Source organism: Pleurodeles waltl, chromosome 2_1 (genome assembly GCF_031143425.1).
Source record: "Pleurodeles waltl isolate 20211129_DDA chromosome 2_1, aPleWal1.hap1.20221129, whole genome shotgun sequence".
Lineage (NCBI taxonomy): Eukaryota > Metazoa > Chordata > Amphibia > Caudata > Salamandridae > Pleurodeles > Pleurodeles waltl.
In genome coordinates, this window is record NC_090438.1 from 47001279 (window position 1) to 47016806 (window position 15528).

Genomic DNA, 15528 nt, shown 5'->3' on the forward strand with positions numbered 1-15528 from the left:
CCTGGATGCCGGAGAACTCTCTTTCACCATGGTTCGCGATAGAATGAGCGCACAGGGCCCTGCCCCCGCGGCCTCCGCCGGGCGGCCCCCGAAGACCCATGATAGCGCGCTTTTTCAATTTTAAGGACCGTGACGCTATCCTCAGAGAAGCCAGGCGCTCCCCCGACCTCCTTTGGGATAATCAGAAAATCCTAGTTTTCCCAGACTACACCCGTGAAGTCCAAACCAAGCGTCGATCATACGAACAAGTGAAACAGAAACTGAGAGAAATGCAACTTTCCTACATGCTCCTCTTCCCAGCACGCCTGAAGGTAATCCTCGCCGGCAAGGCACACTTCTTTGAGTCGCCCGAAGAGGCGTGGGATTGGCTGACAGAAGATGGCATCGGGAACCGAAGGGGTCCAGCTGCTCCATCTGAGGGATCCTGAGAAGTACGTCCAGACACAAAAGCGGACACGCGGAGAGGTCGGAAACGTACCAGATCCAGACGGGGAAGACTGAGGAGCTCCAACGCCCGAACAGATGAAGACACCCGCCCTGTCCTGGACCCCCCGCCGGGGGAGGGACCGGTAGATCATCCCGGGGATCGAGCCTCGGAGAAGATCAAAGAGACGATCGTCTGAGCCAGTCCCCCGAACTTGGTTGACATTGGCCTTACACGTACTGAACTCCAGTTCGCTGGGACACACCAACTGAACCGGGTGCCGTCCCACACAGATGGAGCAGGCTCACACCCACGGCGGCGCTATGTTGTGAATCCCAACGGCTTTGTTAAGGGTAGTTTTTTTTTCGCTAGTTAATTGCAATTGATCCGACGCACAGGAGGGGTCCACCACTCCACTCGATGGCAGTCTATACGGCTGCGTTGCCCCTGTTGGGCATTAGGGCGACAGATGCTTCAGGGGTAGAAGTATGGGGTGGGGGGAGGTTGGGGGGTTCAAAGCTCACGTTAGGGCTTAGTGAAGTGGTTATCATAAGTTACCATTGCAATACCTACACCTGCCGTATAGATCCTTTTCAGTCAATATACCCGTCTCTGGGTCCCTGGTCGTGTCCCCGACTTCCTACCGCGCAGTCATGGCACAAGCAGTTCCCTCACTGACACAGATTCTCTCATGGAATGTCAACGGCCTCCTGGATAAAATTAAAAGATCCGCAGTGTTTAACACCTTGCGCAGATATGCCCCCTCGGTGGTCCTCCTGCAGGAAACCCACCTACTCGGAACCAATTGCCCCATCCTAGCACGGGGGGATTTGACAAGGTTTTCCACGCAGGCTTCTCAAGGGGCTCCAGGGGGGTGGCCATCTTGTTCCATCGCTCATTACCCATAGCGGTCACCTCCACGCAATCAGACCCACAAGGTAGATTTGTAACGGTGACCGGTACATTACACGGGTCACCGGTCAATTTCGTATGTGCATACGCTCCCCCAGCCGGCTTCGATGCCTTCTTACTAACTCTCCGCAGGACACTTATAGGCCTCCCACAGGGACTTACACTTAACGGTGGAGACTTTAACTCTGTCCTGGACCCTAAACTAGATGTGTCCGGACCTATTTCCTCCACCCGAGCCGGGAAAGCAACCAATTTAAACGGATGGACAGCAGGATTAGGGCCGTGTGAGGTGTGGAGGACATGGCACCCCAGAACACGGCAGTACACACACACTTCAGCAGCTCATCATTCTCAGGCAAGAATCGACCTTGTGTTCATGCCTTCACTAGACATCTCTAGAGTCACTGGCGCTGAGATATTACCTCGAGGAGTCTCAGACCATTCCCCAGTACGAATCCGACTAGGGGACACAGCCCCGAATCAACGTCCTATGTGGCGCATGAATGCGTGGTACCTACAGATTAATGATTATACCCATGAAATAAGGGATCACCTTACCCAATATTTTGATCAAAATCTAGGGGTCCGTACAATCCCCGGGCATAGTTTGGGCGGCATGTAAAGCCACACTTAGAGGCTACGCTAAGCACCGCGTGCGCGCCCGCGAACGAGCGCGAGACCTGCAGGTGACAGCCCTCGAATCCAAAGCCTTAGCCCTGGAGCAGTCTGAGTCTACTGCCACATCAGCATCCGCTTTGAGACGTCTAACAATGATTAGAGAATAGATAAAGCAGTTAGTGCTTGAGGCCGCAAAGCACACCTGAAGGGCGTCGGCGGCTCGCGTGTACGGATGGGGTGATAAAAATGGCAAACTCCTGCACTGGTTGGCTTCGCGCCCGCTAGCAGACAGAATTATTCCCGGAGGTCACGGGCGAGGCAGGCTCGCTCGCGAAGACCCCCAGTGAAATTGCTATGAGCTTCGCCTCATACTACGCTCAATTATACGCGGTGCGCCCCCGTCCGCCAACTGAAAGGGAGTCCTCCCTTCTAGACTACATGATCCTTCCCGAAATCCCGCAGGTGACCAGGGAGATCCTGGATGAAGCCATAACCCTGGCCGAAATCACAACGGCCATATCCGGACTAGCGTCAGGCAAAACACCCGGACCAGACGGCTTTCTGTCTGAGCTCTACAATAGATGCGGGGACATTTTAAGCCCCCACTTGCTCAACATGTTTGACGAAGCGGAGAGGATCAGCCGTTTCCCCGCCGGAATAGACCAAGCCACAATAGTGATGATCCCAAAGACCCAGCCACCATCGCGTGACCGCTCGGCTTATAGACCTAGCTCCCTGCTGAACGCCGAGATTAAGGTGCTGTCAACATTACTTGCTGCCAGGCTGAGGGTAGTGCTTCCCTCACTGGTACACCCAGATCAGTGCGGCTTTATGCCTTCTTGCAGCACCAGACACTGCATTAGGAGACTGCACATCGCTCTGGCTCGGCGCAGCACCTTGACCGGGTCCCCCCTTGCCCTCCTTCTGATAGACTTTGAAAAAGCCTTTGATACGGTGGACTGGTAATACCTAGAACACGTTCTAAAAAAGAACGGATTTGGACCCAAATTCCGAGGCCTTGGAAAACTGCTTTACTCCAACCCAACCGCTCGTATTCAGGTAAACGGGGTGGCTTCCGATCCATTTCCCATCCGTCGCGGGACCCGTCAAGGATGTCCGTTGTCGCCGTTGCTTTTTGCCCTTCGCAATTGAACCATTGGCCAAACTGTTGAGAGAGGACCCACTGGTAGCTGGCTGGGCATGGCCCGTGGGCCCGGAAGACCGGGTAGCACTGTATGCAGACGATGTCCTCCTTTACCTTTCTAACCCAGCAGTCAGTGGCCCGCGGGTCTTAGAACTCCTGGACCTCTTCTCACAGGCCTCGGGACTAACCGTGAACCTCAGTAAATCCCTGCTGATCCCCCTACGCCCCTCTAGAGACTGTGTAAACTGGCGAGCGGCGCAGAGGGCCACGGGGTGGTGGTCTCGTCTAACTCAACAGACACCTCTTTGGCAGGGGAAATGGCTGAGGGAACTCTCCACACTGGAGGGCTTCCGGAAATGGGACATTATTGGGATATCCACACTTGGCGACATCTGGGGCGACTCACAAATTCGGTCCTTTGAGGAGCTTCAGAAAATACACTCTTTAAATAACACCCAGTTTCACAAATATCTACAGCTCAGGCTTGCCCTACTAGTACACGTACGGCCAGGGGACAGCATCCCAGAGCACAGTCCACTGGAAGCGAGGGTCATGATGGGATACCTAAACAAAGGGGGAACCTCCCAGATCTATCGCTCTATCCTCGCTAATACATCCCCTCCCCCTCGAGGAACTTCGCCAGAAATGGGAGGGCTGGGTGGGTCCCATAGAGGACTTAGACTGGAGAGAAGCATTAATGGCCCCTCGAACACTGGCTATATCCATGCGATTTCAGTTGCTACAAACCCTTTATCTACATGCAGCCTACCTTACCCCTAAGAGACTCCACTGGGCTAATCTTCGACCCACAGATGAATGCCCCCGTTGTTCTCAACCGGGAGCCGATTTCTTTCATATGGTCTGGGCCTGCCCAATTATAGAGTCGTATTGGAGGTCAATTTTGGGGGAGATCTCCGAGGTACTACAGTTAACGGTGGAGATATCCCAGACACCACTTTTGTTGGGGGCCATGAGTGAGATGGTGCTAAATAGAGCGAATCGAACATTCCTGGGAGTGTCCTGCCTAGTGGCAAAAAGAGACATCATGTCAGAATGGAAGGCCGTAAAAGCGCCGACCCTCACCAAGTGGAGACGGGGAGTGGATTGGTGTGCAGGGTGCGAAAAACTGGTATACGAGGCGAGAGGGTGCCCTGACAAAAACAATAGAGTGTGGGGGAATTGGGAGGGTTTATTGGCTACTTGATTAACCTAAGATAAAAGAAATCTCCAAGCAACTCCCTGAAAGCAAAGATTCACCCAGGGGTTAAGGGGCACTGCTGAATGCAATCCTAGCTCTATTGTGGTTGAGGGGCCAAACCCATGCCACACGAGGTGAAGAGTATGCCGATCTCCCTCAGACACTGTAATGGCAGGGGTTATTGATCCCGTGCTGTAGAGATGGGATCAAGCTCTAATAGGCACTTCAGACTTTAGGGAGCCCATGGGGACCAACAGGACGAGTAAGACGGAAGTGACAGATGATATATCTCGAAGAAGGTGTTAGGGTATTGGTATTTGTATTTACTGTTACAATGTATCTTTATTGTGTTTTATTTTTGTTCTTCTCTAAAATAAATAAAAAACTCTTTATATAAAAAAAAATGTATAAAAGTATACCTGCCTCTCCATAACACGCTGGATTGTTTGAATCTACCAGTTGTTTGCTAAAACTGGAAAGCAATAAAAATAATCTTTAAAAAAATGGGGATGAAATTCAAATGTCTTGTGCTGGTGCTAGAAACGGTCTATAGGATGCACTGAAGTGCACAGGGGCAAGATGGGCCGTTGAGGATGAGCTGAGGTTTTACAAGGATTAGTAGGAGCAAGGGAGGAGATCATCTCAAAGACCATGCCAGTTACAGTATGAGGGGAAAGAGATGGGAAACTGACGGTGGGAGGCGAGGCGTTAGGAGCATCTTTGGCCAAAATCAACAGTGGACTATTCCGTAGATCACAGCAGAATAAAGTAGCTTTAAAGGCACCTAAAAGCTGTGATGAAAAGGAGGCAGTGAAATGTGAGAAAAGAAGAAAATGATCAAAAAATGAAAAATATCATAGATGAGGAGGGTAGGTAGATAAGATGCAAGAAGAAAAAATAAAGTCAAGAGTGATGAGAAGAACAGGCATAGGAGGAGAAAGAAAGAACAGGTCAAGTGTGTCAATAATGATCTTAAGTGAAGACCATAGGACTCTTTGTAAATTGAAGTTCAGCAGCGACATGAAAGATACAAGAGCAAATGGTCTGTAGATCTTGGCAGAACGACTAATGTCTTTTGGGGATGATAAATGATTATGAGTGCAAGAGCAGTAGGTTTAGAGAAAGTGAGACAGAAATTCATAGGAGATTGTAGCAAGAAATAGATCATCGGAGCAGGAAGAAATCCATTGTGGGCGATGGCGAAGACCAATGCAACCACCATCGAGTGGATCATGCAGAATCAGCAAAACAGAGGCAAAGGTATTTAAAGCAGCAGGCGCAGCTGAGGCATTCTGGGATACACATATTGATATACAAAGAAACTGTAAATTAAGAGTCAAAAATTGTCAAGAGTAGTGATACGCATTTGCTAGAAAGACAGCCTTGCAATTTATTAGTCCAAGTGAAAAGATAAAGAGAAGGGAAATTTGTGGATCTGCAGCCCTTGGGTTGAAGCAGTGATGACACAGGAATTAATGAACAAATAGATTCCTTTAAGAAGCTATGCAGTCAATGTTGGTATGATTTATATCTCACACTCACCCACTTGACTTGAGGGCATATAAAACATGTTATATGAGATTTTTGATTGCTATGTTTCTTAGTAGGGCTGCAATGATTGGCAGTTCCATACACACAAACTGCTCGACTTCTTTTTGTTTGCTAATCACTGCGTTTCAGGCACCCCACGGTGATGAAGCATAGAAAAAGAGAAAACTGGTAAAAAAAAAACTTTGATAAACAATTGAGCCAGGGCCCTCCTCTATAGAAAAGCTGAGCAGGACAAAGTAGTGTATATGTCACACCAGGTAATAGGGAAAAGGGGTGTAGCTTATGTATATCAACAGCACAAACCTCTGAAATAAATAACTTTCAGAAGGACTTTATTCTCTTGCTTACATGTAGCAAAATTCCCTCAGGTTGGCAACAGAAGACAGAGAAGTGAAACCTCTAATGTTGTGAGGCAGACAAGTTGGGTATGACCTGTGTGCAGAAGCACCATTCCAAGATGGCCATCCTAGACATGGATCCTGAATTGAAAGACTAGTAGACAAACCCACTACAAGATGGCCGATCCCAATGACGTCTCCTGAAAATGTGTAGCACAAGGTCTTTTTAAAATGGGCCCTTCACATGATCTTATCCAAAATCAGGTTCCTGTCCAGATATCTAACTCAGATGAACTGCAACATACATTCTGTGTGTGAAAAGAAACCATGAGTAGACTTTTTCAAAGAAAAATACATTCAAATCATTTCTTTATTTCTGTGTCCTTGAGAGTGTAGTTGGTGAAGTCATTTTCTCCTCTGTGCACAGGAGGGAGCCGTAGATTTACCAATCTCACCACCTGCAAATGACGCAGGAACCTATCCTTGTCTTACCCATCTGCTCACCCCCTAACACCCATATTTGACAGCCACATTACCCTATTCTCACATAAGGAATTTTCTATTGTACTGTCTTTGAAGGACTCTATGAAGAATTATGTTTTTTTTTTAAAAATTCCTACTATTTGTCTCTTGTAACAAGTTGTGCTAAAATTCCAACTGATGCGTAACTGAGAATTTGTGACCAAAATTGGATTATGAGATCAGAGGGAAAACATGGCCATCCAATACTTTTCCCATTCATTTATGGCCGCTGAAAACCTGGCAACATGTTATGGGTGAAAAGTGCCCTCAACCTGCTGATCAAAAGACAGGTTTCAATAGTTACCCTTCATTCTGAGGACTTACACCTGCCATTATGAGGGAATCTTACACATGGTAATTACTGAATCCTTTCAGCATCCAGAAGTGTTTGTGTAGGATGCGCCCCCCAGTCACTCCCTGATAATGAGGGACCGTAACTAAGCTCAAAGGCTGCTCACCTGTTGCCTTCATCCACTGGTTGAGGTGCTCCTCTGTGAACAAGTCTCCAGTGTCCATCTCCCGCAAGAGGTGTTTCAGAGCCCCCGCCACCTCATGCTCTGTGTATTTGGTCAGGTTCAAGGCTGGTTTGTGGGCCTCTTTTCTCAAGTAGGTCAGTAGATTCTCTAGCCTAGACTTTGTGCTGCACTGCCGATAGATTGCCTTCGTCGTCAGGGCTGCAAGAGGAGAGAGAAACCATCAAGTAGGAACCCATATCAGCACTATTACATGAATCTTAGCTACTGGTCAACATGTTTCACGTCTAAGTGTGTCAAAAAACAATCAATTGCCATTTCATCAGGACCCATATGCTCATCTATCTAATCTTCTATGAGAGTGAGGAGTTAAAGTGCAACCCTTGTGACTGATGTGGAAATACTATACCATATAACAGGAATGAGTGCACTCACGTCATCGCATATATATTCTTATTCTCTATCCACCAAAGTATTGGGAAGATCGCCATGGATGGCGAGGATGTGACTCATGTTAAGCAGGTATTTGCACTCTGTGGTCCTAGGCATTTTCACCTACCCCCGTCCCCGCATCCCGATGCAGTAGCTAAGATTCATGTAGACTTTCTTGATCTTACACAAGGTGAATAACCCTTGCACCTAAAAGACTTGGACCATTATATCCTGTAGCCTCTTATTCTATTTTTATTTCAACATAAACTCAGAACCCTATTATACAGATAATCACACCTGGTCTAGTTGATTTTATTTCACTTTTTCATTCCAATCTTTTCGCTCAGTGCATGGCCAGCAGTCCCTCATTGGAGGGTCTGCTGGGCATTGCAGCGCACACCCGATGTGGAGCAAGCCCAGTGATGAAGCATGCCACCTTTGGATGGGTGAGGGCACTTGCTCCTAGGAGCGCATGCTGCAAGTGACCACACACAGGCTCCATTGTGGGCCTTGTCTAGTCAAGCGCGGGACAGAATACTCCTGATTTCATTCAGATGGTTTTAGGCCAAAGAAAAGTACTGAATTGGCTCTACTAGCAGTGCTCGATGATCTGAAACTGGCAGCGGACAAGAACGCTCCTGTGCCTTGATATTACTGGACTTGTGGGCTGGCTTTGAGTTGAAGATCATCCCATTCTGAATGGAACAAGATGGTGTCCAAGGAAGTGCCTGAAATGGGTCCCTTCAGGAGAGACCACAAACAGTGATGGTCAACAATTTCTCCTCCTCTGTTCCTACTTGAACCGGACCACTCCGGCCTCCAATACTTCCACCTTATGTATTTAATATACATGTGTATCCTATTACCCAGTTCCTAAGGAATTAGGGTTGTTCCTCTTATACCTTTGCCGATGATACTCCTATATGATCCACACGTGCAGCACGATGCCTTAATGAAGTGCCTGTGCAGCGTCAAGAAATTGACCGACCATGAATACATGGACATCAACATGGAGAAGGTCAGGCTCCTAGTAGGTGGAGTAAGCACTCAACTTGGTCCCCCTGATCTGGCCTAATTCACTGAGCCCATTTCCATCAGCCAAGTAAGTTGTGAGAAGTCTATGTGTCACATTTGGGCCTATATTTAAACTGGACACCCAGATTTCTACAGTAGTATCCTCATGTGTGCGACAGCTCCACAAACTGAGGCTCATGGCAAAAGTGTGTGATGGTGCACTTTACAAATAACACTAAAATAGCATAGCATAAAATATTATAGCATAGCACAACATAACAAAACATAACATAGGGGAACATAGCATAGTATAACATATTATTGAATAGCACAACATAACAAAACATACCATAGGGTAACATAGCATAATAAAGCATAGCATAGCAAAACATAAAGCATAAAAACATAGTATAGCATAGCAAAACATAGTATAACATAGCATAGTATAACATTATAGCATAGCACAACATAGCATAATAAAGCATAACATAGCACAGCATAGCAAAACATAACATAGCATAAAAACATAGCATAGCAAAACATAACATGGGATTACATAGCACAACACAGATTAGCACAACACAGATTAGCATAACACAACATAGCGATGTATAACATATTATAGAATAACATAGCATAGTATAACAAATTATAGCATAGCATAACATAACAAAACATAACATAGCATAGCACAGGGTAGCAAAACATAGCATAACACAGCATAGCAAAACATAACACAGCATAAAAACATAGTACAGAATAGCACAACATAAAGCAAAACCTAATTTAGCATAACATAGCATAGTATAACATATTATAGCATAGCACAACATAGCATACCATAGCATAACAAAACATTACATAGCATAGCACAGGGTAGCATAACATAGCATAGCAACACAACATGGCATAGGGTAACATAGCATAATATAACATATTATAGCATAGTAAAACATACCATAGCAAAGCAAACCATAACATAACACAGCATAGCATGGCATAGCAAAACATAACATAACATAGCACAGCAAATCAAACCATAATATAACATAGCATAGCATGGCATTGCATAACACAACATAGCACAGCACAACATAACAGAGTATACCATAACAACATAACATAATATGACATTACATTCTTCCTCTCCTGTCAGAGGAAGGCAGGTGGATGCAAGACTGCCTACTATTGACCCAATTGTTGCACTGCATTATCTATTGGAATCTCTAACAATCAAATCCACATCCTAAAAGTAATTCGGACTCCGGCTGCTGGAGCAGTCATGCTAGCCTTGCTAGCTTCGGCAAAGCATGTATTACACAGACCACACTGATTACTTGCACATAAAAAGATTTACTTCAAGACCCTTTGACTCGTTGACAAACGTTTGAATGGGAGCCCCCTGTATTCCTCAGATCCACATTCCCTGAGTATTTGCTTGCGCGCGCTCTACGCTCCTCCTCTGCTGGCCTCTTGGCCATTCCCTCTGCTTAAAACCATATTCCACACTCCGAAAACCTGCCTTGCAGTCATTAGCCCTGGTGCATCTAGTGCCAAGAGGCCTTCGGTGTACATCGTACTCTATACATTATTTACATAATATACCCCCACCCAGTGTTGTAGCAACAGGTTTTGTACTGAAGTGTGCAAGAAAAAGCCACACAGTTTGGGTTATAAAGAAGCTCTTTCCTTAGAAAAGAGAGAAGAGAAGAAAGCATTGCAGGGGCAATTCCTGTGCTATAAAAATTGGGACGAGGATGATGATGATAATAATACTATATATATTCTCTTTATTCGGTGTGAAAAGTATCAACTATTGTAGGAAAGTACCATCTTGCCTGCCATGTTACCCCCATTTTTACTGTATGCATGTTTGTTTTTGCCCTTGTGTCACTGGGATCCTGCTAGCCAGGACCCCAGTGCTCATAAAGTGTGCCCTGTATGTGTTCCCTGTGTGATGCCTAACTGTCTCACTGAGGCTCTGCTAACCAGAACCTCAGTGCTTATGCTCTCTCTGCTTTTAAAATTGTCACTGCAGGCTAGTTACTAATTTTACCAATTCTCATTGGCACACTGGTATACCCTTATAATTCCCTAGTATATGGTACCTAGGTACCCAGGGTATTGGGGTTCCAGGAGATCCCTATGGGCTGCAGCATTTCTTTTGCCACCCATAGGGAGCTCTGACAATTCTTACACAGGCCTGCCACTGCAGCCTGAGTGAAATAACGTCCACGTTATTTCATAGCCATTTTACACTGCACTTAAGTAACTTATAAGTCACCTATATGTCTAACCCTCACTTGGTGAAGGTTAGGTGCAAAGTTACTTAGTGTGTGGGCACCCTGGCACTAGCCAAGGTGCCTCCACATTGTTCAGGGCAAATTCCCCGGACTTTCTGAGTGCGGAGACACCATTACACACGTGCACTACATATAGGTCAATACCTATATGTAGTGTCACCATGGTAACTCCGAACATGGCCATGTAACATGTCTAGGATCATGGAATTGTCACCCCAATACCATTCTGGTATTGGGGAGACAATTCCATGCATCCCCGGGTCTCCAGCACAGAGCCTGGGTACTGCCAAACTAACTTTCTGGGGTCTCCACTGCAGCTACTGCTGCTGCCAACCTCTCAGACAGGTTTCTGCCCCGTGGGGCCTGGGCAGCCTGGTCCCAGGAAGGCAGAACAAAGAATTTCCTCTGAGAGAGGGTGTTACACCCTCTCCCTTTGGAAATATGTGGGAAGGTCCTTGGAGAGGTAGCCTCTCCTGGCCTCTGGAAATGCTTTGAAGGGCACAGATGGTGCCCTCCTTGCATAAGCCAGTCTACACCGGTTCAGGGATCCCCCAGCCCTGCTCTGGCGCGAAACTGGACAAAGGCCAGGGGAGTGACCACTCCCCTGACCAGAACCTCCCAGGGGAGGTGCCCAGAGCTCCTCCAGTATGACCCAGAGCTCTGCCATCTTGGATGCAGAGGTGTGAGGGCACAATGGACAGCTCTGAGTGGCCAGTGCCAGCAGGTGACGTCAGAGACCCCTCCTGATAGGTGCTTACCTTTTTCAGTAGCCAATCCTCCTCTGTGGGCTATTTAGGGTCTCTCCTGTGGGCTATTCCTCAGATAACGAATGCAGGAGCTCACCAGAGTTCCTCTGCACTTCCCTCTTCGACTTCTGCCAAGGATCGACCGCTGACTGCTCCAGGATGCCTGCATAACCGCAACAAAGTAGCAAGAAGACTACCAGCAACATTGTAGCGCCTCATCCTGCCGGCTTTCTCGACTGTTTCCTGGTGGTGCATGCTCTGAGGGTTGTCTGCCTTCACCCTGCACTGGAAGCCAAGCAGAAATCTCCCGTGGGTCGACAGAATCTTCCCCCTACCAACGCAGGCACCAAACGTCTGCATCACCGGTCCTCTGGGTCCCCTCTCATCCTGACGAGCGTGGTCCCTGGAACACAGGAGCTGGGTCCAAGTGCCTTCGACAGTCCAGTGGCCCTTCTGTCCAAATTTGGTGGAGGTAAGTCCTTGCCTCCCCAAGCCAGACAGTAATCCTGTGTACTGCGTGAACTGCAGCTGCTCAGGCTTCTGTGCACTTTTGCAAGACTTCCTTCATGCACAGCCTAGCCCAGGTCCCCAGCACTCCGTCCTGCATTGCCCAACTCGCTGAGTTGGACTCTGACGTCGTGGGACCCTCCTTTGTGACTCTGAGTCGACCGCTGTCCTCAGATATTCTAAGTGCCTGTTCAGGTACTTCTGCGGGTGCTGCCGGCTTCTGCATGGGCTCTCTGTGTTGCTGAGCGCCCCCTCTGTCTCCTCCTCCAAGGGGCGACCTCCTGGTCCTTCCTGGGCCCTAGCAGCACCCAAAATCCTCAATCGCAACTCTTGCACCTAACAAGGCTTGTTTGCGGTCTTTCTGCATGGAAACAACTCTGCATCCTCCAGCACGCCGTGGGACATCTTCTGACCAAAGGAGAAGTTCCTGGCACCTTCCGTTGTTGCAGAATCTTTGGCTTCTTCCACCCAGAGGCAGCCCTTTTGCACCTTTATCCGGGGTTTAATGGGCTCCTGCCCCCCTGGACACTTGCGTGACTCTTGGACTTGGTCCCCTTCCTTTAAAGGTCCTCAGGTCCAGGAATCCGTCTTCAGTGTTTTGCAGTCAGTTGTTGTCCTTGCAGAATCCCCTATCTCGACTTTACTGTCTTTCTGGGGTAGTAGGGTAACTTTACTCCTACTTTTCAGGGTCTTGGGCTGGGGTATCTTGGACACCCTTAGTGTTTCCTTACACTCCCAGTGACCCTCTACACACTACACTAGGCCTGGGGTCCATTTGTGGTTCGCATTCCACTTTTGGAGTATATGGTTTGTGTTGCCCCTAGGTCTATTTCTCCCTATTGCATTCTATTGTGATTCTACATTGTTTGCACTACGTTTCTAACTGTTACTTACCTGATTTTGGTTTGTGTGCATATAATTTGTGTATATTACTTACCTCCTAAGGGAGTATATCCTCTGAGATACTTTTGGCTAATTGTCACTAAAATAAAGTACCTTTATTTTTAGTAACTCTGAGTATTGTGTTTTCTTATGATATAGTGCTATATGATATAAGTGGTATAGCAGGAGCTTTGCATGTCTCCTAGTTCAGCCTAAGCTGCTCTGCTATAGCTACCTCTATCAGCCTAAGCTGCTAGAACACCTCTATTCTACTAATAAGGGATAACTGGACCTGGCACAAGGTGTAAGTACCACAAGGTACCCACTATAAGCCAGGCCAGCCTCCTACAACTTTACAAATAAAATACACGACAAAATGCAATACACTCACAAAAATCATTATCAAAAATAAACATTCCTACACCTACCCCACCCATAAAATACTTAAGACAAAATATTAAGAACAATTCATTAAACCAATTTCAAAATTTCATTAGCCATTCTACACATATAAAAATTACATTTAAAAATTCGCAAAAAATTCTAAAATACTACAGTAAAATTACAAATTAAGACTCAATTGAAAAAACCTCTATATTATTCCACCAAGTTATAGCTCCCTTAAGAAAAGACTCCACCCCCCGCCACACCAACGCATCCAAGGCCATACGCAACCACAGGAAGGCTGGGCGGTATTGCACAAAACCCCTATCCTTCAGTATGGAAAGTAAATACCGACGCCTAAAGGGGGCATAAAAACCACAGAACAGAGTAAAATGAATTAAAGTCTGTAAAGATACTCCATCGCAGGGCCATGGTTTTATAGCTTTTTCATCAAACTGACCTAGCGGGAAACACAAATTGCTTCTAATGACCCCAAAGCGGAATCGTAGAGTCCTTTCCCTCACATTTCTTATCCCCAAGAGATAAGCCTCAGGACCCACCCTCATGTATAGCGTTATAAAATCCCTTACTGAGTTTTTCCTTAGTTCCTCCGCCTCCCTCTGGGCCCCCAAAATTTTGGAGAAATTCTCCTTAACCTAGCGTTTATGAAATTTGGTGAGACTTTCTGGAGCCTCATACATAGCCAGCCGCCGCAATACTGAAGATAATTTTCAGATATACATCAGCCAAGGAATATCCTTCACACACTAACTAGCCATACAATCCCACAAAATCTCTCTATTAAAAGAGGCAAACTAATTCGTCCGGATAGAGATCCATAACATAAGGGGAGCAATCTTAATGGTATCTTCTATAAAATCTAGGGTCAATTTGGCATGCAAGCAGAAGCTGGAAACGTTTTGACCAACTCCTAACAACCTCCTACAGAAACGATTTTCCTCTATAGAGGGGCCATATTTTCTGTGTGCCCCCACAATGACTCCCCCTACAGCAAAACTGGGAGACACTTTCATATTTATGTATATTTAAAGCATGGCCTTAACATGTTTATTACCCACCATAGTAGCAAACTCAAAAGTGGCACCTACTGTTGCATTAAAAAGTGCCCCTCTCCTGGCAATACAAGGTTTCCAGGAACCCTTGTCATCGAAATTAATCCCTAAATAGGGGAATTCCTGTACCTTACTGATCGCTTGCTCATTGATCCTCAGCCCCCCCACCCTACTAACTGGTTTCCCATACACCATAAAGTGCGATTTATTGCAATTTATCTCTAAATCCAGGGCTGTCATACAAATTTTATAAGCTCTGACCGCCTCTCAAAGGCCATTGATAGTGCGAGCCATAAGCACTGCGTCATCCACATAAATCAAAACCGGGACGTTCTGTCCATTAATTTTAGGGGCATCCTTACAGAGTTCCGCCAAAAAGTCGAACAACCCATTTGTGTACAGAAGAAAAAGAGTGGGAACCAGGACACATCCCTGGCGCACCCTCTTGCCAAGCTCAAAAGCATCCGAACATTCCCCATTTACCCCAACCCTCACATTACCATATGTACCTAAATGGAGGTACCGAAGCAACGCCACAAATGAGGGGTCCATTCCCACCCTGGTAAGCTTCTCCCACAGCTTAGACCGATTGACCTTGTCACAGGCACAACTAAGATCCATAAAAGCTAGATATAGAGTGCCTTTCCTAGCTTGAGTGTATTTCCCAATCACCATCAGCAAATTTAGGCACTGTTCCTGGGTACCAAGCCCTTCCCTAAAACCATATTGTACCCGGCTTAGAATTGCATGTTCGGCCATCCAAGCCTCAATACGCCTCAAAATAATCCGGCCCAAAATTTTGGCCGATGAATAAAGAAGAGAAATTGGGCGATACGACTTGGGGTCGTTCCGATCCCCCTTTTTATAGACAGGAATAATACACGCCGACCTCAAGGTATCCGGGATACCCACACTAACTGCGGCATTTAGGACATTTAACAAGATTGGCATCCATAGCTGAGGGCAAGATTTATAAAGATCCATTGGGATAGAGTCTGGGCCAGGAG

The 15528-nt window shown here is 46.7% G+C and overlaps 1 protein-coding gene across 4 annotated transcripts in view; it reads right to left on the reverse strand.

The window, feature by feature from the left end:
* Positions 1 to 15528, reverse strand: part of LOC138261056 (arf-GAP with Rho-GAP domain, ANK repeat and PH domain-containing protein 1-like) — a 214305-nt gene that overhangs the window by 16333 nt on the left and 182444 nt on the right. For 3 of the 4 annotated variants that reach the window (XM_069209676.1, XM_069209685.1, XM_069209699.1), the window contains one exon: positions 7166 to 7381. The exons of the other annotated variant lie outside the window; for it this stretch is intronic. In XM_069209676.1, the coding sequence (XP_069065777.1) occupies positions 7166 to 7381 (216 nt within the window). The remainder of the gene's footprint in view (positions 1 to 7165; positions 7382 to 15528) is intronic. 4 annotated transcript variants of the gene reach the window in all.